Source organism: Daldinia caldariorum (assembly GCF_022478825.1).
Source record: "Daldinia caldariorum strain CBS 122874 unplaced genomic scaffold F4812scaffold_29, whole genome shotgun sequence".
In the NCBI taxonomy this organism is placed as follows: Eukaryota; Fungi; Ascomycota; class Sordariomycetes; order Xylariales; family Hypoxylaceae; genus Daldinia; species Daldinia caldariorum.
In genome coordinates, this window is record NW_025953065.1 from 114,195 (window position 1) to 138,326 (window position 24,132).

Consider the following 24,132-nt stretch of genomic DNA (forward strand, 5'->3'; position numbering starts at 1 on the left):
AGGGGGCGAGCAAGCGAGAGCGAGGGAGGGAAGGAAACAGAAGACTGACTGACTGGCTTGTACGTACGTGTACGATATACGCGCTCCAATTATGCGGTGCTTTTACTTTTATAGATAGCTTGTAGAATTGTGTAGTTAATCGTAATAATTACTAAGTTTCTCCTCACGAACGTGTTTTATCAACTTTTGAATTATACCAGGTAGGTACCTAGGTAGGTATCCATCCAAGGTAGCAAGTTATTGCTGGGAACTCCAACGTGAAGATATGTTGTGTACACTTAAGGGGGGGGGGGGGGGGGACAATTATGATTCGAAATAGCAACATTAAACGGTTAAGGGGGGCCAAGTGAATACGCGAGGCTCAGGCCATTAGGTACCGCCAACCTCTTAATGCTTTAGGTATTGGTAAACTGAACGTCGGCGTACAACTAACTCCTAACGCAAACTCCAACTAAAATGATAAAATAGCCCTTCTAAATACATACAAGACACACAGACAAGAAACGAAGTAAAGATAAAATTACGCAATTAATTTGAAACGATAATCTCGAACGGGCCAACGGGGATTTAAGGGGACAAGACGAAATTAAATAAAAATACATAACCCCCCCCCCTCCCCCTAATGCTTTCCATTTCCTCCTTTTTTTTTCCCGGATAATTAATTACTCGATCCTCTTCTTGCCCTCTTCCGCGTTGAGATAGCGCGCCGCGCTCAATCCGCGCTCGTGCCGGGCCACGAAGGGGCCTAGCAGAGCGTCCTTGTGGATCTTGGTGATGGCGTCTTGGTATCCCTCGACGGCCCACGGTCGCGGATTGAGCTTGGGCCAGTTGACCTGTAGTAACGTAGTTAGCATCGTCGTACTTATTTCCGCAACACAGATATGTATGGCAGCATGAAGAAATAAGAGGAAAAGGTCTCGAGAAGTAAACTTACAAAGAGCATCCCGTGGCTAATAACAAAGTTGAAACACCAGGCGGCGACAACCAGCCAAAATAGGATGAAGAGTCTGATGGTCCAGACCGTCGAACCGGGGAGGCGCTTCGTAAAGAGACCCACGAAGATAAAGAATAAGCTGAACGCAAGGACGTAGGGGATGCTCTGGATGAGAATAGGCCTGCGATCCGCGAATATGTACGAGGAGCCGATGTTAGCGGCAGCAGGCTCGTAGGCGCCCAGGAAGAGATCGAAGGCATCCTGTCTAGGACCGTCCCGGAAATTATTTAGGTAGAATCTCGTAACGGCGATATTTCCGTCTTGTAAAATACCCGCCTTTGTGCGTTTGCCTGTACGAGTAATATCCGTTTTCATAGCGCCGGTGCCTGCGTAAGCTTTAGATACGGTATCGGCGTTGTCGGCCCATATGTTCCTGAAAAGGAATTCGAAAGCAACATCCGCAGTGGCGAAAGTCTCGCCTCGTTGGAGCAGACCGAGGTCGGTGAACATGCGGTCCAGCGTCCATCGCGCCAGCATACTTTGAACGACGTTTGTGCGGTCGAGAGAATCCATGCAGTTCGTCCGCACAACGCTGGTCTGAAAGTTCCTAGTCTCGAGGCCGCCGTTGGCAGGCATGTCTACGCCCCGGAAGTACTGCTGCTTTAGGAGAGCGTCTTGAAGCTGCTCGACGAGCAACATGGCCTTGTGCATCTGCATGCCCTTGGTCTCGTGGTGGTAATCGAAGTAGACGTAGTGTAACCGGTCATATTCCTGTTTCGAGGAGCTGGGCTCGATAACGTGGAACTTTTCGTCGGTGATGGCGTCACTTTTAACCTTGTCCGTCGGCGAGGAAACGAGCATCTGCACTATCTGCTCGTAGGCTTCCTTGATGCGCTTTTCGCGCCCGCTCTGGTTGACGAGATTCACCAGGTAATTATCGCCGTAGATTCGAATCTGCTCGTCGAAGTGCTTCTTGGCCGCGGGCAGAGCTGTTTCGATACCCCTGACCTGAAGTTTAGGGGTATATTTGAGGGCATTTATTTCGGCCCAATACACAGGTACGCTGCCTCGCGTTTGGACGTAAGATAAAACCTGTGTCTCCGCTCCTTCTGAGCTACGGTATTTGCCGCTTTGCATGTCGGTACTTCCGGCATATCCGCCCAAGCCTCGACCTGTGTCGTTCAAAACGACAATCTGCTCGGTTTCGTTGTAATTTGCGGCGTGTCCCTCCTCATCAAGACCTCGCGTGAAGTATCTGGTCCCAGCCCGGTGTCTTGCCTTACGGGTGATCAGAACAAGAGTCAGGGGCGTATTCTTAAATGTAGTGGGTCGTATCTCGAGCGTTCCCCATATCACCGGTAGGATATAGGGGTCGGCGCCTGGTTGAGGGCCTGGTTGCGATCTGTTACCGGTTCTGCGAAAGTTTATGAGGTCGGACTGTACAAATCTATTCCAGAAGAAACGATCGTCGGCTCGCATCCAAAGCGGGCTCGAATTGTCCATGGTAGCTTGTCTCTGAAAACTGTTGGTAAGATCGAGGGAGTAGGAGAAGTACATGGGTCCTTTCATAATGTAAGTTTTAAGTAGGGATAGGAACTGGTCTTCATCAGGATCGCGGATCTGTCGCTCGCGCATAGGGAGGAACTCGGTCGAAATGATCTTGTATACCATATGGCCCTTGAGACGGCCCACGGGCTGGCTCTTCGTGATGACGATGACATATTTATCTACCCTATATTAGTTTTGCGCCAACAGATTTCCACGGGTAGGGTAGGTAAGCGGAGGAATACCAAGTCTAAGTTTGAGAAAGCCGAGTATGCCAGGTATACTAGAGACGCGAGAGACGCGCTTGCTAGGGAAGTGAGAAGCTTCGCTCAGCCTCACGTCACCTGTAGGACGGTCGACGATAAGAGCCGGAGCATTAGGGGAGGAGGGAGAGGTGAAAGTATAGGAGTCTGCTGCTACGTGGACATTAATGTCCCGGTAGGGGAGGGTCATGATGGGCTAGCTGTATGATGATGATGGTGATGCTCAGCACGCACTCATAATGTGGTATCAAGAAGAAGAATGGAATAAATCAAGATAGACGGAAGGATAAGGAGTGCAGGGAGGGTGAGACGATCGCGAGAGCACGTCGTTTTGGTATGTGAAGTGAAGTTGCGCAGCTTTGAGTTTCGTTACGGGTTTGCGGCTGATGAAATAATGTACATCTATATTTCCCGAAAGGGGATTTCGAAGCCAAGAAGCTAAGAAGCTAAGAAGCCAAGGTACCCAGGTCTATTTCCAGGGTGTGCACGGTGCCGTTTACATTTCCGTTTACATATGAAATTCAGTTGTGATAAGGAGTCGAGGGGGAGAGGGTCACTGCCTTATCGGAACTGAGTGTAGGTACTTTGGGTGCTAAAATAAGGAATATTGGATAAGTGAATAATTATACACTACAGTTACAGAGCATTTCACTTGAAATCACTGGGCACTTTGACAAATTATTCGTAGTAATCAAAATCACGTGGGGTTAACAATAAAAATAGCAGGTTCCCATATAGGTACATAATCATTCACTAATAACATGTGGCTTCCCACTGTAGCCACCTGCGCGGCACCGGCAACCCGAGCCTGGCGACGTGTTGCTCCACTACATCATTCACCTGCTCAGCCACTCACCATTCAGAGCGCAACTCTTCCATAACCTTTAGCTTCCTTCAAACATCGCACGAAGCCAAGGCAGTAATCAATCAACACACTTTACCACAACTTTAATCCATCTTTGGTCCGAACAACCTTTCGTTTATCTGCGAAGCTAGTTCCGTTCCCAAACGCTCCCTTTGTCTCACCAGCATTTAGAGTCGGGTTTTACCACTTTACATACAGCCTTGTCTTGCGTTACTCTCCGATTCCCACCACCTTGATTTCCAGACCGTCCAGACCGTCCACATCGACCATAATAATACCACCCTTCCGATAAGACAGACCCCGTAAAGTTCTCCATTATCAAATCGCCGCCTCTGTCCCCCCTCCATCCTCTACCCTTTTCGACTCTCATCTCTCTCTCCAAACACAACCGCGATATCCTCAGAATCCCATTTATCCATCTATCATGGCTTCTCGACCGGGCCCTGCGGCTAGGAGTGGCGTGACAGGACGCTTCGCGCAGTTCAAGTTAGTGTTATTAGGTATGCATCACGATTTTAGTTGGACCTTGGATTGGTGTAATATCATATGCTAATTAATTTATAGGAGAATCTGCGGTCGGAAAGGTACAGCCGGCCCATCATCAGACCCATTTTAGGCAGCATCTTTTGCTAACATGTATACTACACTACAGAGCTCTATCGTCTTAAGATTTGTGAAGGTGAATAGGTTCTCGACGAGCTCTAGATGAATTTGTCTAACGCCTTGTCCAGGACCAATTCGACTCGTATCGCGAATCCACTATCGGCGCTGCTTTCTTAACGCAAACCATCTCCTTAGACGAGAACACCACTGTCAAGTTTGAAATCTGGGATACTGCCGGCCAGGAGCGGTACAAGTCCCTGGCGCCCATGTACTACCGGAATGCGAACTGCGCCGTCGTTGTCTATGATATCACTCAATCCGTACGTCTTCGAGGAACAAAGAGGTGGCGGTTGGGTTGGCTAACAATAAGCGTAGGCATCTCTCGATAAGGCGAAGGCTTGGGTGAAAGAACTGCAAAGACAAGCAAACGAGAACATCATCATCGCCCTTGCTGGAAACAAGCTAGATCTAGTTACCGAGCAACCCGACAAGCGAGCTGTCTCGACTGCCGATGCCGAAGCGTACGCAAACGAAGCGGGGTTATTATTCTTCGAAACCTCGGCCAAGACGGCAGAGAATGTCCGGGAACTATTTACTGCTATTGCGAAGAAGTTACCGCTCGACCAAGTCGGTCCTCGACACACCAGGCCTGGTCAACGACCGGGAGGCGTCAGCTTGGCTCCGGAGGGTGCGAATACACAATCAGGAGGGCCTTGCGCGTGTTAGAGGCAGTTCCGGGGGCTACTGGATACCGTTGGGGCGTGGTACAACGAAGGGTTAGAAGTTCCTCGCAGCGCACTGATTTCCCTGGCGCTGGGCTAGCTGTTTGGTGTCATATTTGCGTTCTCATGCCTTATCTTATGGCAGAGATGCCGTGCTCGAGTGGGAACACTCAATCAGGCTCTGCAGAACTGTTCGAGCCAGGCTGCTATCCAGGTCCGGCCTGCAACAGAGACTGGACGTGTTTAGGAAGCATGACGAAAGACGCGAGATGCTCAAGTGTATATTTCATTGGGAGTTTCTTGGTAGGAGGGCATACATCGTTTTTTAATACCTGACTTTTTTTCACCGAGTTCTCAAGGTACAGGCTTAACTGCTGGATGCATCGCAGTCGATTATAGGCAAAGTGTTAAGAGGTACGTCGGCATGTGGCTTGAGATGAACTTGGACTGAGACTGGACGAGGCTGGGCTACTACGTATATAGCTCGGCGAGTAATGCGATAGAGTAACATTTTTTGATGAGATGCATTAGGTACTTTATAACTGTGCTATAACTATTACCTAGGTCCCTGTTTTGGCAAGCTTCTTTTGATTGCCTTCTATTGTAGAGATATTAGCATGTACTACGTTAGGTAAGGTACCTAATAAGTTTGTGGAAATATGATGCTGTAATGCTGCATGTGCCATGTGGTGACGGAATGATTGATTACATAATAAAAGAAAAAGTACGTAGGTACGTATATCCCAGGTCCCACTAGACCGAGCAACCTGCAACTTGCTTCCAAAACGACGTGCAGCTTAAAAAAGCTTCCCGAGGTTTTTACATCATATAATCCCTCGCCCACGACAACCACCCCAGTCATAACCTAGCAACGGCAATCGCATTTTTGAAGGCCCGTTCGATGCCCTCATGTTGCGGACATCGTTGCGATCTGTCAAGGCCGTAGGCAGCAGGCCCGTTGCTGCTGCCGTCGGCCGTCAATGGCAGCCCGCGATCGCACGATCGGCTGGTGCAGCCGGGAGGGTATGAAGTCCCCTAAGTCCTCCTCAAGTTCCCCAAGTCACAGATACGGCATAGATGTGCATATATGGCATAGATGTAGCATAGACATAACATAATGCCCGTACCACTGCCAGAGAACCGAGGGCTAACGTCAATTGCAACCAGAGATGCTACGCCGATAACAAGAAGCCCTCAATAAATGACTCTACACCCGCGAAGCTACCTACGTCCGAGACCACCACCGCTGCGTCGAGTGATCCCCCCGCGCTAAAAACAGAAGCTAAAGTTGCATCCTCGACAATTGATTCTAAGGAAGTCCCGCACACGCCTCCTCCGCCTCCGCCCGTCCCAGAATCCGCGGCTGAAAAGACCAACTCTAAGCCTGCCCCGCCCCAGCCAGCGCCCTTGAGAAAGAAGAAGGGGTTCTTCCGTCGATTGTATAACTATACCTTGACTCTCATACTCCTAGGAGCTATCACCTTCGCTGGTGGTGTGTGGTATTCACGGATAAGCGACAACTTCCACGACTTCTTTACCGAATATGTACCGTTTGGCGAAAAAGCCGTGCTCTACTTGGAAGAGCTCGACTACAAAAAGCGATACCCCGGTGGTCTGACCATTGGCGGCCGAGGCGAAGACACCGGAGCTCACGTCAAGATATCGCCACAGAGCGGCGCATCTTGGAGAGTCGCCGATGCCGGCGAACCAGCTGGTAGGCAGTCAAGTGCCATGCGAGATATAACTGCTAGCAAAACCGCTGCTAGCAAAGCTGCTTCTTCTTCTTCAGGACCCGAGTCGAACCCTGCGGCCAAGCCAGCCGAAGCACCGAAACCTGCGGCCCCCGAACCTACTCCTGCTGCAGCTCCTCAGGCCGCAGAGAAGAAGGCTGAACCGCCGAAGAAGGAAACCGTCGGCTTCGTACCTCCCGAAGTTGACGAGCCCTCTCGATTCCCTCCCCCTGCCCCCATTGATCCTCTAGGCGTCAATGACGCTCAAGAGCCTGTGGTCCAGGACCTGGTTAAAATGCTCAACGATATCATCACCGTCGTCAACGCTGACAATGCCGACGGCCGCTTTTCGTCTACCGTCGAAAAGGCCAAGAGTGAGCTGAACAAGGTCGGTTCCAAGATCCGCGAGATGAAGGCCCAAGTTGAACAGGACGCTGCCTCGGAAGTGGCGGCCAAGGTTAGGGAATTCGAAGATGCGGCCGTCGAGTTAGTTAGCCGTGTCGAGAGAGCTATGAACGCCCAGGAGAAGCGGTGGAGGGCAGAGTTCGAGGAGGAGATTCGACGCATTCAGGCTGCTTACGATTCGAGAATCAAGACGGAGATAGAGCGGGAAAGGCAGCTCAACGAAGCGAGGCTTAACAATCTGCTGATCGAGCAGGCCGTGAATCTAAAGCGCCAGTTTTTGCGCGAAGTCAAAAACTGTGTCGAGGAAGAGCGAAATAGCAGGCTTGGCAAGCTAGAACAGTTAAGTAACGCTGTCAGGGAGTTGGAGCAGCTCACGACGGGATGGAACGACGTTGTCGACATGACCCTCAAGACCCAGCAGCTGCACGTCGCCGTCGAGGCCGTGCGCGCCAGCCTCAGCGACGCCGAGCACCCGCGACCTTTCGTCAAGGAATTAGTTGCCTTAAAGGAGATCGCTACGGATGACCCGGTGGTTAACGCGGCCGTCGGCTCGATCAACCCGTCGGCCTACCAACGCGGCATCGCTACGCCTTCTCAGCTAATCGATCGTTTCCGTCGCGTTGCGTCCGAGGTGAGGAAAGCTAGCTTGCTGCCCGACGACGCAGGGGTAGCTTCTCACGCGTCGAGCTGGGTGCTGAGCAAGGTTCTCTTCAAGAAGCAAGGTCTAGCGACTGGCAACGATGTCGAAAGTATCCTTACACGAACCCAGACGCTTCTCGAGGAGGGCGACCTGGATGCCGCGGCACGAGAGATGAACGGCCTACAAGGATGGGCCAAGACGCTGAGCCGAGACTGGCTGGCAGAGGTTAGGAAGGTACTCGAGGTGCAACAAGCTTTGGATGTAAGATTTCGATATATTACCCGTTCTTGAAGATATGCTGACAGAGAATAAATAGGTCATCGCCTCCGAAGCTCGGTTACAGAGCTTGAGAGTCGAGTAAACCAGGAGACATAAGAAACGGAAACATATCGTCCCTTTTGCTTTTACACTTCCACGTGTCCCTTGTACATTTGCATCCTCTAACATACCACCTACCTACCCTAGGTGCCTACCCTAGGTACCTACCCAACCTACTTTTGCCCTTGTCTAGAGGAAAGAAAATAAAGGGGAGAGCGAGGAGGGAGGCTAATCAGCCTGTGTATGAGATAATTACAAGAAATAGACGGCAGGTATACCCTGCTCTTGAACTACTCCGTGTCTTTTTGTGGTATCTACGTGTGTATTATCAAAGCATCTTGCCAGTATAGATGACCTGATGTTACAGGATCATAAGGTATAAGCATACTTGTATAGTCGTGCTGAGTAAATTGCTATGTGAGTATTTTCAACAAGAAGCACTATCTATTCACCAAAAGTAAGGGCGATGTCTGGGATCTTCATATGTTAGGTCAGGACGTTTTATATATGATGCCTAAGGGACCTGGGGGGTAGGTTCCCTATACGCGTATTTCTCTGGTATCCAGCCTGCAGAGCGCATGCAAGTTCCCTATCCGTACCTAATACGTACTTCGATTGTTTCATCAAACCGACTCGGACTGGGCAACAGAAAATTATTCCGGTTATAAACCATCACTGGGGCCACGTACTCGACGAGGATACGTCGTCGGCGCATAAACAGCGGCCGGCAGTCGAAATACGCCGATAGGTCATTCGAATAAGATTCGAATATAGGTAGGTACTCGGACTCAAGTATACACCTAACTATGGAGTAGTGATAGCTTGAATGGCGGTAAGGACCTGCGTCATTAGGGCTTATCCCATCTCCTACAACTAGAAAGCATGTCCGTTTCTCACATTTTATTTAATAGATAAAATATCCAGTTCGGATTTACTTCCATCGATCTATCCTTAAAAGTTAACATTGAATATTTGTCAGATAATAGGTAGACTATCATTCGAACTACGATGGGTATTCTCAAACAACTTCCTCATGACTTGGAAGAGGTTGACGTTATCGTCATAGGAGGTAGGTAGAACCTTTCTGATTCTTAAAGGCTTGATAGTAGAATTGTAACTTTACTGGACGCTAACCCCTCGCAGGAGGAACCGCTGGCAGTGTAGTTGCTTCAAGGCTCAGCGACGCTGACCGAGACCTCTCTGTTTTGGTGATCGAAAGTAGACAGAACAATTATGAGTTGCCCACGATCGTGCATCCTATCCTCTTCACGCGCAATCTGGCGCCAACTAGCACGGCGGCTTCGTTCTACCAAGCCGGACAAGAAGAGAAGGTGGGCAATAGGCAACTAGTCGTGCCGACGGGCAGCATTCTCGGTGGTGGCTCATCTATAAATTTCATGATGTATACTCGGGCACAGCGGTCTGATTTTGATGCTTGGAATATGCCCGGCTGGTCTGCAGACGACATAATTCCATATCTCAAGAAGGTACCTGTCAAACGGACCGATTTACCTATTATCGTGAACCGCATCTGACGGATTCTGCAGCTCGAAACATACCACGGCCCCGGCTCCAAGGACACTCATGGAGACGACAGGCCAGTTCAGATTTCAAAAGTTACCTACATACCGAGCTCTAGCACCCACGAACAGCTTCATCGAGGCTGCTAAGAAGCTTGGCTGGCCTGAGATAGAAGACCTTCAAAGCCTAGATTCCATTAACGGTACCCAACGGGCCCTGCGCTTCATTTCGCCAGATGGCAAACGTCAGGACGCTGCCCATGCATATCTACATCCTCGACTCCGAGACGGCCAGCACCCAAACCTGCATGTCCTAGTGGAATCCCAGGTCATACGAGTAATCATCGACGACAAGAAAAACGCGGTTGGGGTTGAGTACCGGCCGAATCCTAGATTTCAGGATGCTACTTTGGCCAGAAGCATCCGTGCCCGCAAAACGGTGATCCTGTCGAGCGGGACTTTGGGAACTCCCTCCGTGCTAGAGAGGTCCGGTATAGGTAGCCCAGAAATCTTGAAGCGAGCGGGGATCCCGGTCATCTCTAGCCTTCCCGGCGTCGGCACTAATTATCAAGACCACCATCTGCTTGTGCATTCCTACAGGACGAACCTAGCACCAGGAGAGACAGCCGACGCAATAATGCGCGGCGAGGTCAGCGTCGACGAGCTCGTCAAGACTAAAGACCCTAGGGCCGGCTGGAACGCCCAGGATGTCACTTGCACGGTCCGGCCAACGAATGCGGAGGCTGCTGAACTCGGCCCCGAGTTTCAGGCGGCGTGGGAACGGGACTTTAAGGATAAGCCGAACAAGCCGATTGCCTTGATGTCTCTCGTCAGCGGGTAGGAGACCAACCAGCCTTGCTCATTACCATCCCGAACCTAGAATATGCGTTGCTGACCCCTCCCCCCTCTCCTACAGGTTTGCCAACGATCCGGGCAACATACCAGTGGGGCAGTTTATCTCTCTAACAGCATTTACGGTACATCCGTATTCTCGCGGCCGCATCCACATCACAGGTCCGAGCGTAGACGACCCGGTCGACTTCGAGACGGGGTTCTTCGCGGACCCGCACGACCTCGACGTCAGGAAGCACATCTGGATCTACAAGAAGCAGCGGGAGATCCTCCGGCGCGCGGACGTGTACCGCGGGGAGGTGGCCGCGACGCACCCGCCGTTCCCGCCGGATTCCGACGCGGCGTGCGTTGAGCTGTGGGACGACAACAACAACAACAACAACAACAGCCGCCTCGCCGACGTCGTGAAGGACATCAAGTACACGCCGGCGGACGACGCGATCATCGAGAAGTGGCTGCGCGAGCACATCAGCACGACCTGGCACTCGCTGGGCACATGCAAGATGGCGCCGCCCGAGCAGGGCGGAGTCGTGGACGCGAGCCTGAGCGTCTACGGGGTTCAGGGGCTGAAGGTCGCGGACTTGAGCATCGCGCCGGGGAACGTGGCTGCCAACACGGCCAGCACGGCGTTTGCGGTGGGCGAGAGAGCAGCGGATATCTTTGTGGCGGAACTTGGTCTCGGTGGGAAGAGGAAGGATACTTGATGGAGGAGGCCGTGTGGTATGTATGGTATGGTATGCCTTGATACCAGGTAGGTATACAAAGCTTCCGCTATGATCAAGCACACATATACCTACCTCCTAATGCTATGTTCAGCGTGATCCTCACCGTAATCTTCTTAATGGGGGTTTGTCGATGGCGGATTTGAAGCCATACTTGTCCTATATCTCTGTGAGATTATCTATGCTAAAAAAAAACCATTTACATCTCAGGGCTGCTATACATTTCACTAGGTATTTATTATACAGAGAGAAAATTAATACAATTTCACTAAGGTGTTTCGTCAAGACTTGTCTTGGTCAAATAAGGGGTTATTGCCAACACCTAGGTACCATCCTACGGCGCCCTAGGTAAGATTTCCAATAGTCTCAATGGGGGTGGGGCCTTCTAAGAGGTACCTAGGTATTCTTTGCTACTGAGTCCGGCGATCGGCCGGTGAGTTCCCTCATCATCATCACCATCAACTCCCTTAAACATCCGCATATGAAGTGCTTACTCAGACCTCTCCCTCTGCCTTTCCACCTCCCCCTCAACATCACCACCGTCATTCACATAACCGCCCTGCGTCTCTACTCGTCAACCATGGCGCGGACTTACGAGTCTGCGCTCGCGCACCTCGACTCCATTCAGTCGAACCGCGCCGTCACATCCCTGTTCTCCCCTCCCGCCTCCGTTTCCGTTTCCGCCTCCGTTTCCGCTTCGTCCCCCTCCGCCAAGGACCTCAACGCCCTCGCCATCCCGGAGATGCTCTCGTGGCTAGCCCGCGCCGGCCTAGCCCAGGACGACCTTGCCCGACTCCGGTGCATCCACGTCGCCGGGACCAAGGGCAAGGGCTCCGTGTGCGCGTACCTGACCTCCGTCCTGACGCGCGTACCCGCCGCCGTCGGCAGGGTCGGCACCTACACGTCGCCGCACCTGGTCTCCGTGCGCGAGCGCATCCAGCTCGATGGCCGCCCGATCAGCCGGGAGCTGTTCGCGCGGTACTTCTTCGAGGTGTGGGACGCGCTGACGGAGGCGGCGCGGGACGAGGCCGCGCGCTCGGGGAACAAGAACGTTTCTGCCGCGGAGGTCGAGGGCCCTGCCTCGAAGCCGTTTTACTTCCGCTTCCTGACGATCCTAGCCTTCCACGTCTTCCTGCGGGAGGGGGTGAAGAGCGCGGTCGTGGAGTGCGGCATCGGTGGCGAGTACGACTCCACGAACGTGCTGCCCGCGGAAGCGGTCACCGCCTCGGTGATCTCGCAGCTGGGTATCGACCACGTCGGAATGCTCGGCGGCACGCTGCCCGAGATCGCGTGGAATAAGGCGGGCGTGATGAAGCCGGGGCGGAAATGCTTCACGCGGAAATTGCGGGGAGGAGAGGGGGAGGAGGAGGCTATGCGCGTGTTGCGCGAGCGGGCCGCTGAAAAGAAGGCCACGTTGATCGAGGTCGAAGACCAAGAGGTCGAGCGATGGGGCGGTGTGAGAAGAACCGAGACGGGGAGCCTCGAGGGCGAGTTCCAGAGGTACAACCAGGCGCTAGCGCTCAAGGCCGCGGCCGAGCACCTGAGGGTTCTAGACGGGAGCCAGCATGTCCCGGCCGAGGAGACGTTATCGGACCTAGCCGAGCGTTTCTCCGACGGGTTGCGACAAGCCAAGCTGCAAGGACGTTCTGAGACGAGGCACTACGGCGATTTCACCTGGCTCGTCGACGGGGCGCACACCGCCGAAAGCCTGCAAGTAGCCGCCAAGTGGTTTGCGGGGAAGCGCAAAGCCTCGGCGGGCGACGCGAAAGTAGTCCTGCTGTTCAACCAGCAGGAGCGCGACGTGGCGAAGCTTCTGGAAAGTCTTCACGGCGGTATCGAGAGGGAGTTGGGAGCCGCCCAGGGCAATTTCTTCGACTACGCCATCTTTGCCCGAAACGACGTGCGGCGGAAGACGGCCGACGAACCCGAACGAGATTTGGCTGTCCAGCAGGCCGCCGCGGACGCTATGCGGGAGCTATCGCCCCGGACGGAGACTGCCGTCGTAGGTAGCGTCGACGAAGCAGTCGAGAAGATCCAAGCTGCGCAACGTCGAGATGGTGGTAAAGTCGTGGTTCTAGCCACGGGCAGTTTTCATCTCGTAGGTGCTCTACTTAGGATATTGGAGCCCGATGCGGAATTATGAAAGCCTCGTCTAGGTAGGTAGGTAGCTGGTAGGTAGGTACCAGGTAAAACTAGTCCCGGTGACATGGATACGATGAAAAAAATACAAAAAAATACAAAAATAAATAGGGTAGCTTAAGCTACGATGAGATACAAGGTTAGCGTTCGGGAGCGATAGATTATAGGTCACAAGACCGTGTTATAGGCGCCGCGACAGCCATATTTTCAACAATAAGCATGAATGAAGCCTTTATTTAATTCTACTCTATACGGGTTGAGCCGCCGTAGGTCCTGATCTATATGCCCAGGGTATATATAGTCGCCTCTCGTTGAACGCAGATCCATTTTATAATACCAACAAACCCATCGATGGAAAACTAACCATTGCCGGTCACAAGGCGTCGGCGCCTTCTAATATGCCCAAAGCCCCGCCGACGAGGTGCAAGCTACCCGTAATAAAAGCCTGTATCGTCTCACCTTCGCCCAGGGGCGCCTTGCTGAGGTCTCGTACGTAGTTGATCGCATCTTCGATCGTCGGTACTACGGCGACTTTTGCAGCCGGATCTAGCGAAGACCACTTCTCCGCGAAGGCGCGTTGCGCGGTGAGGGCTTTGATGGCAACGGGGTCGTGCTGGTGGTTCACAAAGTCCCGCTTATAGCCGGTGCTGGCGTACGTTACGTTTGTGCAGAAGACGACGTGCTCGAACGTCCCTTGGCCTTGAGCTTGGAGGGCGGAGATTATGCCCTCGAGAAAGTGGATAGCCTCGTCGCGGCCTTGCTGGTTGAACACCAAGACTTTCGGGCCGGTCCGCTTTGCGCACTCGCCTGCGAACCATCTCGTCGCCATCTTCAGACTGTCTACGGTATGCGCTCCGTCGACATGCCAGAGGATTGGCCCTTCAGCCTTGACTTCGCATCTTCCTCTCCACACAACCTTTTCAAGGCCGTCGACGAATTCTCTACTTAGCGCCGACGGATCTGGCGCGAAGTTAGGGTCGATTTTTTGTAATGCCGCTTCTGCGAGGGCGATCCCCAAGCTGGCGTTCTTCTTTTGGAACAGCGCGTCCGGCCGGACGTTCACACCCTTCAGCCTAGGGTCGATATCTAGCACTTTCAACGTCACTCCTTTTTCTTCGGCTCTTTTCTGTAGTACTTCGGTGGCCTCGGGTACTTGCTCGATCGTAAAAGCAGCACTGCCGGTCTTCATAATGCCGGCCTTATGCCAGGCGATCTTTTCTATCGTGTCTCCGAGCGCGAAGACGTGATCTATACCGAGCGTACTTATGCCAGACGCCAGAGGGTGCGGTACGACGTTCGTGGCGTCGAACTCGCCGCCAATACCCGTTTCGTATACGGCAACGTCGACGCCTTCCTGGAGGAATAGGTGATAGCTCATCAGGGTTAAATAACGAGAGTAGACCGGCCTCGTAGGCATGGGAATATCGAGCCTCTGGTCTATTATCGTCTGCCCCTCGCGTTCTTCGGCTTCTCCGAGCTTATCCCAAACCTGGAAGAAGTAACGGGCGAAGACGTCCTCGCTAACAGGGACGTCGTTGATTCTAATCCGCTCTCGCACGGCGATTAAATGCGGACTCGTGAACAGACCAATCTTGCAAGGTATCGCGTGTGCGCGTTGGTAGTGTAGAAGGATAGACGCTGCAAACGCGCACGTGCTCCCTTTACCCTTAGTTCCCGCGACGTGCAAGACGTTCAGACGGTCGAGATCGGAGGAGGTGTAGCCGATGCGGCGCAGATACTCGTGCATTTCCGCAACAGAGGCGGCATCGGGACGGATGCCAGCCTTGCGACGGGCCTCGACGATGGCATAAGGGGTCTGAAGGGAGTTGAGGGCATCGATGGCGTCCTGAGGGGATATCTAGCTGTTAGCCTCATCTTCATCTTTATCTTCGTCTTCATCGCCACGGTCTCGGAGCTTGGGATTGTGGGTTTCTAGGTACGTTGTACGTTCTACCGGCTTGTGAGGTAGCCATTGTGCGGCGGGAAATGCAAGGTGCGCTCTTTCTTATGCGTGGAGAGAAAGGGTATAGGCTGATGCGTCGGAACACATAATGCATTCCTATGGACCTAGGTCTGCGCCTGGTCTATGGGAAGGTAAGCAGCTGTGTTCGCATGAGCAAGTGACGACAAAAATTGGATAAAAGAGGGTCAGCAGCGATATCAGCAGCGATATCGCCGGCGAACGGCGAACTTCCCCAAATTATACCCCACCTTCTCCAAATAGCTAGGTACCTACGTACTAGCACCATTATAGGGCAATGTACATACATACCTCCTAGGTACCTGGTATTGACCTAGGTACAATGAAGCAACACCGTACTACCTAGGCAATTGGGGTACGGATCCGTATATGAGGTACCTAACCTACCTTTTATAAGTTACCCGACTCTTGGCCGTGTAGCTCCCATGATCCTTCTCGAGTGATGAGTGTAAAATATACACAAGGTGCCTATCTATATACCTATAGGAGGTAGGTAGGTAGATATATATATATTTCTTACATAGACAATACACACTCCATCACACAGGTCTTGTTTAGGCTCATTCTTAAGTGGCCAAGGCCGAGCTACGATGCCTCCACGGAGAGTGGTTGATAGGCACATACCTATCCATCTTCTTTAACGATTATGAGATGGGCCTTAGTTTCCCCGGTCCAATATAATCGGAACAGCATCGTGAAGGTATCCTAGGACTTATACTGATTCATAAACGGTTCACCATACTTGTACGTTATCAAATTTTTATATTAAGAGCTCGGATAGCCCGAGACTGCATCTTAAGAGGCAAACAGGTAAAGAATAAGGGGACGGGTTGCCTATCTGTAGCGAGGTGGAGCGTTTCCTTGTCCACAGGCCTGTGGCTTACTGATGCGTCGTGATGGATCTACATAACCCATTGTAGGGGGTTCCAGAGGTTGCGGTTTGGGGCCCTTTCCGGCTGGATTATCTGATTGCAGTGGTGTCAACTTCTGCCCGGAATTGGCCCTTGATGATTGTCCCGCGTGCCTGCGTACGTTGAACGGGGGTAAGTTCTCGCCACCTCCGGCTCCGTAGTAATCCGAGCTCGGCATATTTTAAGGGGTTTACCTGATAAATCGACTTGACCAGGTGCTGCCAGGATTGCTAGGACCGGGGAGTGTCTGAAAGGAGGCAATGTATGGCCCGTACGGAAAAGATCGCGAAGGCTCAGGCTCGCTAACCTGGAAGTTAGGATAAGTGCCCTGTCGCAGAGCGTGAGGTAAGGAAACGACTTCGTTGTCCGGCGAGGAACTCCAACTACGATAGCTTCGAAGCCAAGTCTACCTCCTATATATATAAAACAATTCCTGTTCCCAAGGAGTCCCAAGGAGTCCCAAGAAGTCTCAAGCGAGACTCCTGACAGTGAGTAGAGAAAATGTTATGCTCCCCCATAGCCTTCGTCAAGTATGGTGAATCAGAAGTAATTGCTGAGTATAGAATTACTCATTGCTTGAGAGGTATAGTTAGATGGAGTTCTTGACATTGTACCTCCGATTCGCTTTGAAATCTGTTACCTACGACTGTCAAAGTCAGGAATCTTAGCTACAGTCCTGGGATGGACAGTTGGCGCAACTCCTTCGTTGCAAGAAGATCTCTGATTCACCTTGAAATTCAAGTTAGACTACGGAACTGCCATAATCAGTTTGTCACGAGGTAGGACCGAAGTCATGGGAATGAATTGGTTGCTTCCACAAGGAACTTGATCTGATCCTGTGAAGCATACAACTACCTCTGCTTAACCTACCTGTGCCTGAGATGAATCAAGACAAGGTCATTAGGCAGTCTGTGTTATATAAAATATTTTAGCAACAGCTCGTATGTATATACCTGCAATCAGATACTGAGGCTGCTGCAAGCTTATTAGTAATTTGCGCCCGACGATGCTTATAACCATCGATATCAGGCTGATCCCCGATGCAGCCGGCCATGACGTGCAGTAGTTGGGTTGCTGTCACATAATAGCTATTCCACAACCTCGCTAAGATCCACGATATTATAGAATATGCATACTAATCTAGGCAGCAGCTTTACTTACCTCCTAGATAAATTACGTGTCGTCTAAGCCTCACCGTCTATTTCTTTAGGATGCCCTATTAGGAAAGTTGTTTCGGATATGCCCTCGGAATTATTATCTATCCCTTTAGGTAGCTTCCAGTTAACCTTCACGATAGATATTTACCAAAGGTACACATTAATTGGTTGTTGATGCTGTAGAAGGATATTTCCTCGACACTGATGGAGAGAATTCCACGAGCGCAATGATACCTAGCGGAATTCGCATGTTTCAAAGAGTTCTTTGTTTTACCTATTGTTTACGACAGGAACTAACTAATATGAACAGAAGAGACTCAAAAGGCGAAGTAGAAATGAATAAAAAGGAGTGAGTCTGAGATATTTGCCTCAGGCTTAATATAGATGCCTGACATTATACCAACAGACTATTCAACACAGTTCAATAAATCTTCGCTTTCCGGCTTGCCCCTATGATACTACCTCGTCTTGAACTTAACCTGGTGTTGTAACCTGTCTTGACAGTCACCCCAACGACTAAGGACGGGCCGGCTAACCGGCATATGGAACTACCTATAGCTGTAATACAACGAAGGCAAGCGTGGTAACGTAGGAGTTATCGAAACTATGATTGAACGAACCTAATCTATGTAGTCTCCTAGGCTGACCGTACGATTGTTGAACGGGATATCGTAGCTGGTAACCAGGAAAGGAAACAGAATCGTAAACTCCGAGCTCTAGAGTAGTTGTATTGGTTAGATACCTGTCAATACCTGTCAGTCTATAGAATTTTACTATCCCGAAGCTGAAATAGGAGACACTGGCATACCTCTCATCATTGGTAAACTTGGATATCCAACTTGAGACTTGATACCAGGCATATTCGCGGTATACCTACATTATACTGCTACCGCCGGTGACGTGGCACGAGCTCTTCGTATTGCTAAACTTCTAATTGGCCTATCCGGGAGTCTAGAATTAAGCTGACAACCCGGTCTAACTCATGCTTTAGGTATCCCCATAGTCGAGCGGACGAATAATCGCAACTCCATTACTCCGTTACACAGCCACCCTCTTGAATGCAACGGTGATCTCCTTTCGTCGCGCATTTCATTGGTCTGTCACGACTAACAAATGGGCCGTCCCGCACGAGCCTCTCGACTATCCCGGCGAGAGAGATCTCGGCGGTATCGAGCGGACGTAGGCGTCCCTTGGGAGGTTTCCATAAGGCAGTTTCTCAGGTTCCCATCTGAATTTAAATACCTGCGGGTTAAGGATTTAAGCAAGATAAACAAGCGGGTCGCCAGGTTATAATGCAAGATGATGCCGATCTTAGCACCGGAAGCAGCTAGGGTTCAGCCGCATTTCCACAATAATATGAGCTGTCCGGGGCTGCCGGGCTGTGAGATGCAGGATCACCGGATCTCTTCGGTTCTCGGATCAATGCCTGCACCCGACGAACGGAATAAACTATCCCTGGCAGCCCTGGGTTCGGCATATCCTTGGTTCCCACATACGCAGCGGTACAGCTTTTGGTAAGCGTTGCGTGAATGGTGACTCCGTGTTTATAATTACTCATCGTTCATTCGCTATAAGCTTCAAGGAATGTTTCGAGAAGCCGTTCTTGGCCAAATTATAATGGAATCATATATCCGCTTCTTATTCGCTGTGGATGCTTCGCCGCAGGATCGACAGTTCGCTCCACGATCGAGCCCGCGACCTTCGCTCCCAAGGTCAACCCAGGAAACTAGGGCTTACCAGGATCTGCAGAAGAAACTTACCGCCACATACATCCAAAGGAAATTTGAGTTTCATGGTATCGACCTACTGCATGTAGGTACAGCATGTCAGCAAGAATACGCCGTATGAACGGAATACATTCCTGCTCTCTGAATACACTGCCTGCGATGGTGACGCGGCAGGTTACCGCTCGTGAATGGTATCCGCCATGTTCGGAATATTGGATTATCTCCGGCTCGTTGTACGAACTTGCCAAAGATATTTAAAGGAGCTGGTACGACCAAGAATGCACTACATCTCCACGACCAAGTCTCACTCACAAGTCGAATTTGTTCAACATCGACTGTATCAAGCATATCAACTATAGCAAGATGAAGCTCGTGTACCTGTCCTCCGTTGCAGCCTTTGGCTCCGCAATCGCCTCCACGGCCCCGTGGAAAGCCCCCGGGCCAGACGACGGTAAGCTATCTATCCACCAAGACCCGAAAGATTAGGTATAAATGTCAAGCGTTGGGCCGCATGCTAATGACACGAAGTGCGTGGTCCTTGCCCTATGCTTAACACCCTGGCAAACCACGGGTTCCTACCTCACGACGGGAAGAATATCGACGTGAACACGACGGTGAATGCCTTAAGCTCTGCGCTGAACCTCGATGACGAGCTCAGTCGGGATTTACATACTTTCGCGGTTACTACGAATCCCCAGCCCAATGCGACGTGGTTCAGCTTGAATCACCTCAGCCGTCACAACGTCTTAGAGCATGATGCTAGTTTGAGGTTGGTCTCCAGCTCACAACTTAAACCCTCACGCTCCACAAGCGGTTCGTTGATGCTAAGTTTCATAGTCGTCAGGATGCTTATTTCGGTCCTCCGGACGTTTTCAACGCGGCCGTGTTCAACGAGACCAAGGCCTACTGGACCGGAGACATCATCAATTTCCAGATGGCGGCCAACGCCCTTACGGCCCGTCTCATGACCTCGAACCTTACGAACCCCGAGTTCTCCATGTCTCAACTAGGTAGAGGCTTTGGTCTCGGCGAGACGGTTGCCTACGTCACCATTCTGGGATCCAAGGAGACTCGCACAGTCCCTAAGGCCTTCGTGGAGTACTTATTTGGTAAGGCGATGAATCCTACGCGATGGGTTTGGCTTAAGAACTGACACAAGCAATCACAGAAAACGAACGTCTGCCCTACGAGCTAGGTTTCAAGAAGATGAAGTCGGCTTTGACGGAAGATGAGCTGACTACCATGATGGGCGAGATCTACTCTCTCCAGCATCTCCCTGAGTCATTCACCAAGCCTTTTGCTAAGCGTTCCGAGGCTCCTTTCGAGAAGCGTGCTGAGAAGCGCTGCCCGTTCCACTAAACTTCAATTCTTTAATCTTCGTAGTGGGTAATGGCCCTGTTCAATATATCGTGGAGGACAGAGTAGAAAGGAGATTATGAAGTTTGTATCTACGAGCCGCCAATTTGACTTGTACATAGACACTTTGGATCCTACATAATTGACCTTCCCATTTATACATATCAATTCGACTCTTCTTGCACGCAACTCGTCTAGCAAGGGCGCTCGAACTCAGGCGGGAGATGCATTAAGGGGTAGCGTCTAGGATAATTCGGGTTATATGCCTGACAGTAGACAATCTAATGAGTATCTCTTTCAGTTGTGAGAAGGCTAAGGGGTAACATCTCGCTATCTAAGAGGGTTTGTTCAATCCAAGTCACCTCTGTCCTTTTTTTTTTCTCCCTCTCTCTCTCTTTCTCGATTAATCATATTGGGGCATGTCAGGGGGGTTGCCCTGTAGCCTTCTTCCACTTAAGGAGATATATTTCCTACCAAGTCGCATTTCTTACTTCCACAGCCTGCTGAATGCCGAAGTTCTTAACAAACCCTTAGGCTCCTGGGATCAGGCATCGGTTTAGCGCTGCTTCAACTGCGATGGTGGTTCCCGTAACTCTGCTCCTGTTGCTACTTGTATTACAACATCGTCGGCTGGGTCTGCATATGCAGGATCCTCCCAACCTTCACGATTGTCGTTCACGAGCCTTACAAGAGCAATGACCGATAAAGAGATCAACAGAAACAACAAGCGTCGTTATGACTAAAGGGTTCGCCCAACCCACAGCTGGAAACTCGCCAGCCCACTTACTTCCACACGATATTAAACACGATCAAGGCTGTTAGGGAGAAGAATGATCAAATCCAGTCTAGCTTCTCGCCATGATCAACAGAGACTTCTCGTGGAAGAAGAGCCCATAAGGCCACCGTGACCACCAAGCTGACAGCGGCACTGTACGAAGGCATTAGCAATAGTCCAAGACCGTGACAAGGCAACTTACATGAACACCAACATCCACATCAAGGATGCACGTTCGATGAATTCTCCGGCGATAAAGCCACCCACATAACCCCCTATAGGAGCAGAGGCGTCGAAGAAGGCCAGACTCGGGTTCCTCATGAATCCCGGTGGATTATTCACTTACGGATAAGAAGCACCAACCTAGTTGGCGTGCACGCCCGAAACACCAAGCTTTTCACTGACTACCAGCCCTCCAGCTATACCGATTAGGTTTCAGATCATTTACGTAAGGTTACAGTAGACAATCAACGTTGCCGTGGCTAGGCGGCGGCCCTTTTTTACATTCCAAGGGCTACATCGAATACGCGCCGCATATCGTCGGGAGAGGAGACGGTATGTTGAGACACTTGACTCCCATCGTTTCTAGTCTGATTACCAGACATCTCCCGCGATGTCCTCGAAGCTATCGCATCGGGAGGCCCTCAATTGTGTTGCGAGAGAGCAGCACTGGGGTTTGATTCGTGATGTACTGAGGCCCATGATGCTGTCGACGGGTCCGCTACAGCATTATGTTACAAAAACTATCATGTGCCCAGGTGATTATTAACCCATGTCACCATTTAGCATGAGTCCAGAGTGAAATGAAAGGTAGATAGCCACTCTTATGTGTAGTACATCGACAGAACAAGCAGGCAAACAAGCGATTAAGTCTCAGAGTGAATCCGCATCAATAGACCTTACTAGGTACCTCGCATAGCAGCCATTCACTGGGCTGGCCATCGTGAGCCGCCGCGTACATCTTCACACGTGTTCGATGGCCGACACGGCGGTGGTTCCGGCGTCTACCGTGATAACGCTTCCAGTGACCCAACGAGCTTGGTCGCTAGCTAAAAACCTCACAGCCGTCGCGCAGTCCCACGCGTTCCCTTCGGTTTTCAAGAGACTTCTTTTTCTCCGTTCTTCTCTGGTCTGTGCACTCATGCCTTTTGCGTACATCATGGGCGTATAGAGATAGCCTGATACGATTTAACGGACGGAGGTCAAGATAACTTCGGGCATGCTCTCGCTGCGGCTCACTTACCTGGGCATACGCAATTCACGCGAATCCCATCCGACCCGTGATGCGCTGCCATAGCTCGCGTCATGTTTACAACCGCGCCCTTGGTAGTCGGATATAGCAGATGGGGAGTGCCCCCTACTAGACCCGCGACGGATCCTATATTGATGATACTTCCTCGGGTTTCGCCTAGAGCCTCGGTTTTCTGAAGCATCCCAGGTACGGCAAACTTCACCATGTTGGCCATACTCGTGATATTTACGTCTAGGCCGCGACGCCACTGATCCAAGTCGAAGTTCGTAGCTGTTCCTCTGGCGCCCATGATGCCCACATTGTTGACTAGTATGTCGACCCGCCCAAAGGTAGACAGTGCGGCATCCACGATGCTCTGGCAATCGGCAGGTTTGGTCACGTCCCCTTGGCAGCTAACGGCTTTCCCCTTTCCCTCTTCTTCTATCAACGCGCTGGTATATTCAGCCCACGAGAGGTGTACGTCGGCGCACACCACAGAAGCGCCATCCTCAGCGAGCAGGATGGAGATGGCGCGACCATTACCGAGGCCGTCTTCTTCGCAACCCGCTCCCGTCACGATGGCAACCTTCCCCGCAAGAGATCTCGAAGGCCTCGGAGGGATGTCGTCCGCCACTAAGGTCGAAGATTAGCGAATTGAATCACGCCAGACTTAGGTACTCTTAATCGACTTACACGCTCTCCTATCCGTACTGAATGCTCGCTCGCTGATCGAGTGTGAGATGGAGACTTTGGGGCTTCGTAGTAGTATTGAAGATACACGTATGAGGGGCACGGGACCTGAAGAGGGGTGTTTGCCCTTGACACATTTTGAGAACAAAGCCCGTCCTCCTACATACGACTTAACCTGACGAAACAACACGTTCCTAACGAGAAGACGAGACATAGGTAGGTAACTAACAAGAGTCAGGGTCCAAAGTTTACGGGTAGGTAAGTTATACGTTAAAGGTTAAGTTATTAGCCGGTATCTAGCAGGCTAGGTAGATAGGTAGGTAGGTAGGTGAAAGCATTCCGCAGACGAGAGGTCTCCAAATCCCGGGTTTGATTAGGACTGGGCATCTGTCTCCTATAAAGGAAGACAGATAAACTCTACCTAGGTACCTACCTATCTACAAGGGCAGTGATCGTTTTACAGCCCGCATACGCCAAGGAAAGCTGCCATCTGATCAGTTAGACGAGGATCAACCTCGCGACGAGATTGATGAGTATTTGCATAGCCGTTTTGTTGGACCCTACGAATCGGTCTATGGCATTTTCGAATTCGCAGTTCATGCTATGTGATGATTTAATAAAGGTGCTCGGCAGGATGCGAAGCCTACCAGGACCGGCAGAAACTGCTTACTTGGACTATGGGCTGCATCTCGTTAAGGCAGCTGTTACGACTTCTAGGGACTGGGGCCAAACTGGGCTTCTCTCGCCTGAACTTAACTGGAAGAGTTGAATTATAATCATGGCGCTGAAGCTGCTTTGCGTGATGACGCGCTTTCGACATATCTATACTATAATATCATCTTATTACCTTCCAATAACCTATTCGTATACGCCTTGCCAAGTATCACGTCCAATCAAAAAAAAAAAAAAAAAAAAAAAAAAAAAAAAAAAAAAAAAATAAAACAAAAAAAAAAAAAAAATTATTAAAAAAAAGGTTTGTTAAAATTATATTGGGGTGTTGTGTTTTAATAGGTTTTTGTGTTGAAAGGGGGCGGGTTTGGGTGGGG

General features: G+C 51.0%; 9 protein-coding genes across 9 annotated transcripts; 5 read left to right on the plus strand and 4 right to left on the minus strand.

Annotated features, from left to right (window-relative positions):
- Nucleotides 1–300: 300 nt before the first annotated feature.
- F4812DRAFT_447553 (putative SAC1 protein) lies at nucleotides 301–3,332 on the minus strand. Its single transcript, XM_047935756.1, has 3 exons — nucleotides 2,725–3,332; nucleotides 935–2,661; nucleotides 301–833 (listed from the first exon to the last, which is right to left on the minus strand). The coding sequence occupies exons 1-3, from the start codon at nucleotides 2,930–2,932 to the stop codon at nucleotides 663–665; spliced, it is 2,106 nt and encodes a 701-aa protein (XP_047785543.1). The 5' UTR covers nucleotides 2,933–3,332; the 3' UTR covers nucleotides 301–662.
- Nucleotides 3,333–3,432: 100 nt separating this feature from the next.
- On the plus strand, nucleotides 3,433–5,565 carry F4812DRAFT_447557 (putative GTP-binding protein ypt5). The gene is made up of 5 exons (XM_047935757.1): nucleotides 3,433–4,107; nucleotides 4,172–4,191; nucleotides 4,260–4,286; nucleotides 4,339–4,530; nucleotides 4,586–5,565. Exons 1-5 carry the CDS (start codon nucleotides 4,032–4,034, stop codon nucleotides 4,934–4,936), a joined length of 666 nt encoding a protein of 221 aa, XP_047785544.1. The 5' UTR covers nucleotides 3,433–4,031; the 3' UTR covers nucleotides 4,937–5,565.
- A 150-nt stretch (nucleotides 5,566–5,715) lies between these two features.
- On the plus strand, nucleotides 5,716–8,318 carry F4812DRAFT_447559 (mitochondrial inner membrane protein-domain-containing protein). The gene is made up of 3 exons (XM_047935758.1): nucleotides 5,716–5,955; nucleotides 6,100–7,968; nucleotides 8,024–8,318. The coding sequence occupies exons 1-3, from the start codon at nucleotides 5,842–5,844 to the stop codon at nucleotides 8,066–8,068; spliced, it is 2,028 nt and encodes a 675-aa protein (XP_047785545.1). The 5' UTR covers nucleotides 5,716–5,841; the 3' UTR covers nucleotides 8,069–8,318.
- A 715-nt stretch (nucleotides 8,319–9,033) lies between these two features.
- Nucleotides 9,034–11,387, plus strand: F4812DRAFT_468865 (putative alcohol oxidase; the record flags this gene model as incomplete). Its single annotated transcript, XM_047938820.1, has 5 exons — nucleotides 9,034–9,094; nucleotides 9,169–9,512; nucleotides 9,573–9,641; nucleotides 9,688–10,382; nucleotides 10,462–11,387. The coding sequence occupies 5 exons, from the start codon at nucleotides 9,034–9,036 to the stop codon at nucleotides 11,099–11,101; spliced, it is 1,809 nt and encodes a 602-aa protein (XP_047785546.1). The 3' UTR covers nucleotides 11,102–11,387.
- A 177-nt stretch (nucleotides 11,388–11,564) lies between these two features.
- F4812DRAFT_447563 (FolC bifunctional protein) lies at nucleotides 11,565–13,490 on the plus strand. The gene has a single exon (XM_047935759.1). It carries the CDS (start codon nucleotides 11,601–11,603, stop codon nucleotides 13,260–13,262), a length of 1,662 nt encoding a protein of 553 aa, XP_047785547.1. The 5' UTR covers nucleotides 11,565–11,600; the 3' UTR covers nucleotides 13,263–13,490.
- F4812DRAFT_447566 (FolC bifunctional protein) lies at nucleotides 13,491–15,441 on the minus strand. The gene is made up of 2 exons (XM_047935760.1): nucleotides 15,199–15,441; nucleotides 13,491–15,104 (listed from the first exon to the last, which is right to left on the minus strand). The coding sequence occupies exons 1-2, from the start codon at nucleotides 15,313–15,315 to the stop codon at nucleotides 13,632–13,634; spliced, it is 1,590 nt and encodes a 529-aa protein (XP_047785548.1). The 5' UTR covers nucleotides 15,316–15,441; the 3' UTR covers nucleotides 13,491–13,631.
- Nucleotides 15,442–18,797: 3,356 nt separating this feature from the next.
- F4812DRAFT_447568 (Cloroperoxidase) lies at nucleotides 18,798–20,894 on the plus strand. Its single transcript, XM_047935761.1, has 4 exons — nucleotides 18,798–19,485; nucleotides 19,563–19,803; nucleotides 19,872–20,143; nucleotides 20,203–20,894. The coding sequence occupies exons 1-4, from the start codon at nucleotides 19,398–19,400 to the stop codon at nucleotides 20,391–20,393; spliced, it is 792 nt and encodes a 263-aa protein (XP_047785549.1). The 5' UTR covers nucleotides 18,798–19,397; the 3' UTR covers nucleotides 20,394–20,894.
- A 330-nt stretch (nucleotides 20,895–21,224) lies between these two features.
- F4812DRAFT_463928 (uncharacterized protein) lies at nucleotides 21,225–21,486 on the minus strand (the record flags this gene model as incomplete). Its single annotated transcript, XM_047938289.1, has 2 exons — nucleotides 21,225–21,318; nucleotides 21,368–21,486. The coding sequence occupies 2 exons, from the start codon at nucleotides 21,484–21,486 to the stop codon at nucleotides 21,225–21,227; spliced, it is 213 nt and encodes a 70-aa protein (XP_047785550.1).
- A 256-nt stretch (nucleotides 21,487–21,742) lies between these two features.
- F4812DRAFT_447570 (NAD(P)-binding protein) lies at nucleotides 21,743–24,004 on the minus strand. Its single transcript, XM_047935762.1, has 3 exons — nucleotides 23,090–24,004; nucleotides 22,409–23,029; nucleotides 21,743–22,343 (listed from the first exon to the last, which is right to left on the minus strand). The coding sequence occupies exons 1-3, from the start codon at nucleotides 23,298–23,300 to the stop codon at nucleotides 22,129–22,131; spliced, it is 1,047 nt and encodes a 348-aa protein (XP_047785551.1). The 5' UTR covers nucleotides 23,301–24,004; the 3' UTR covers nucleotides 21,743–22,128.
- Nucleotides 24,005–24,132: the final 128 nt, after the last annotated feature.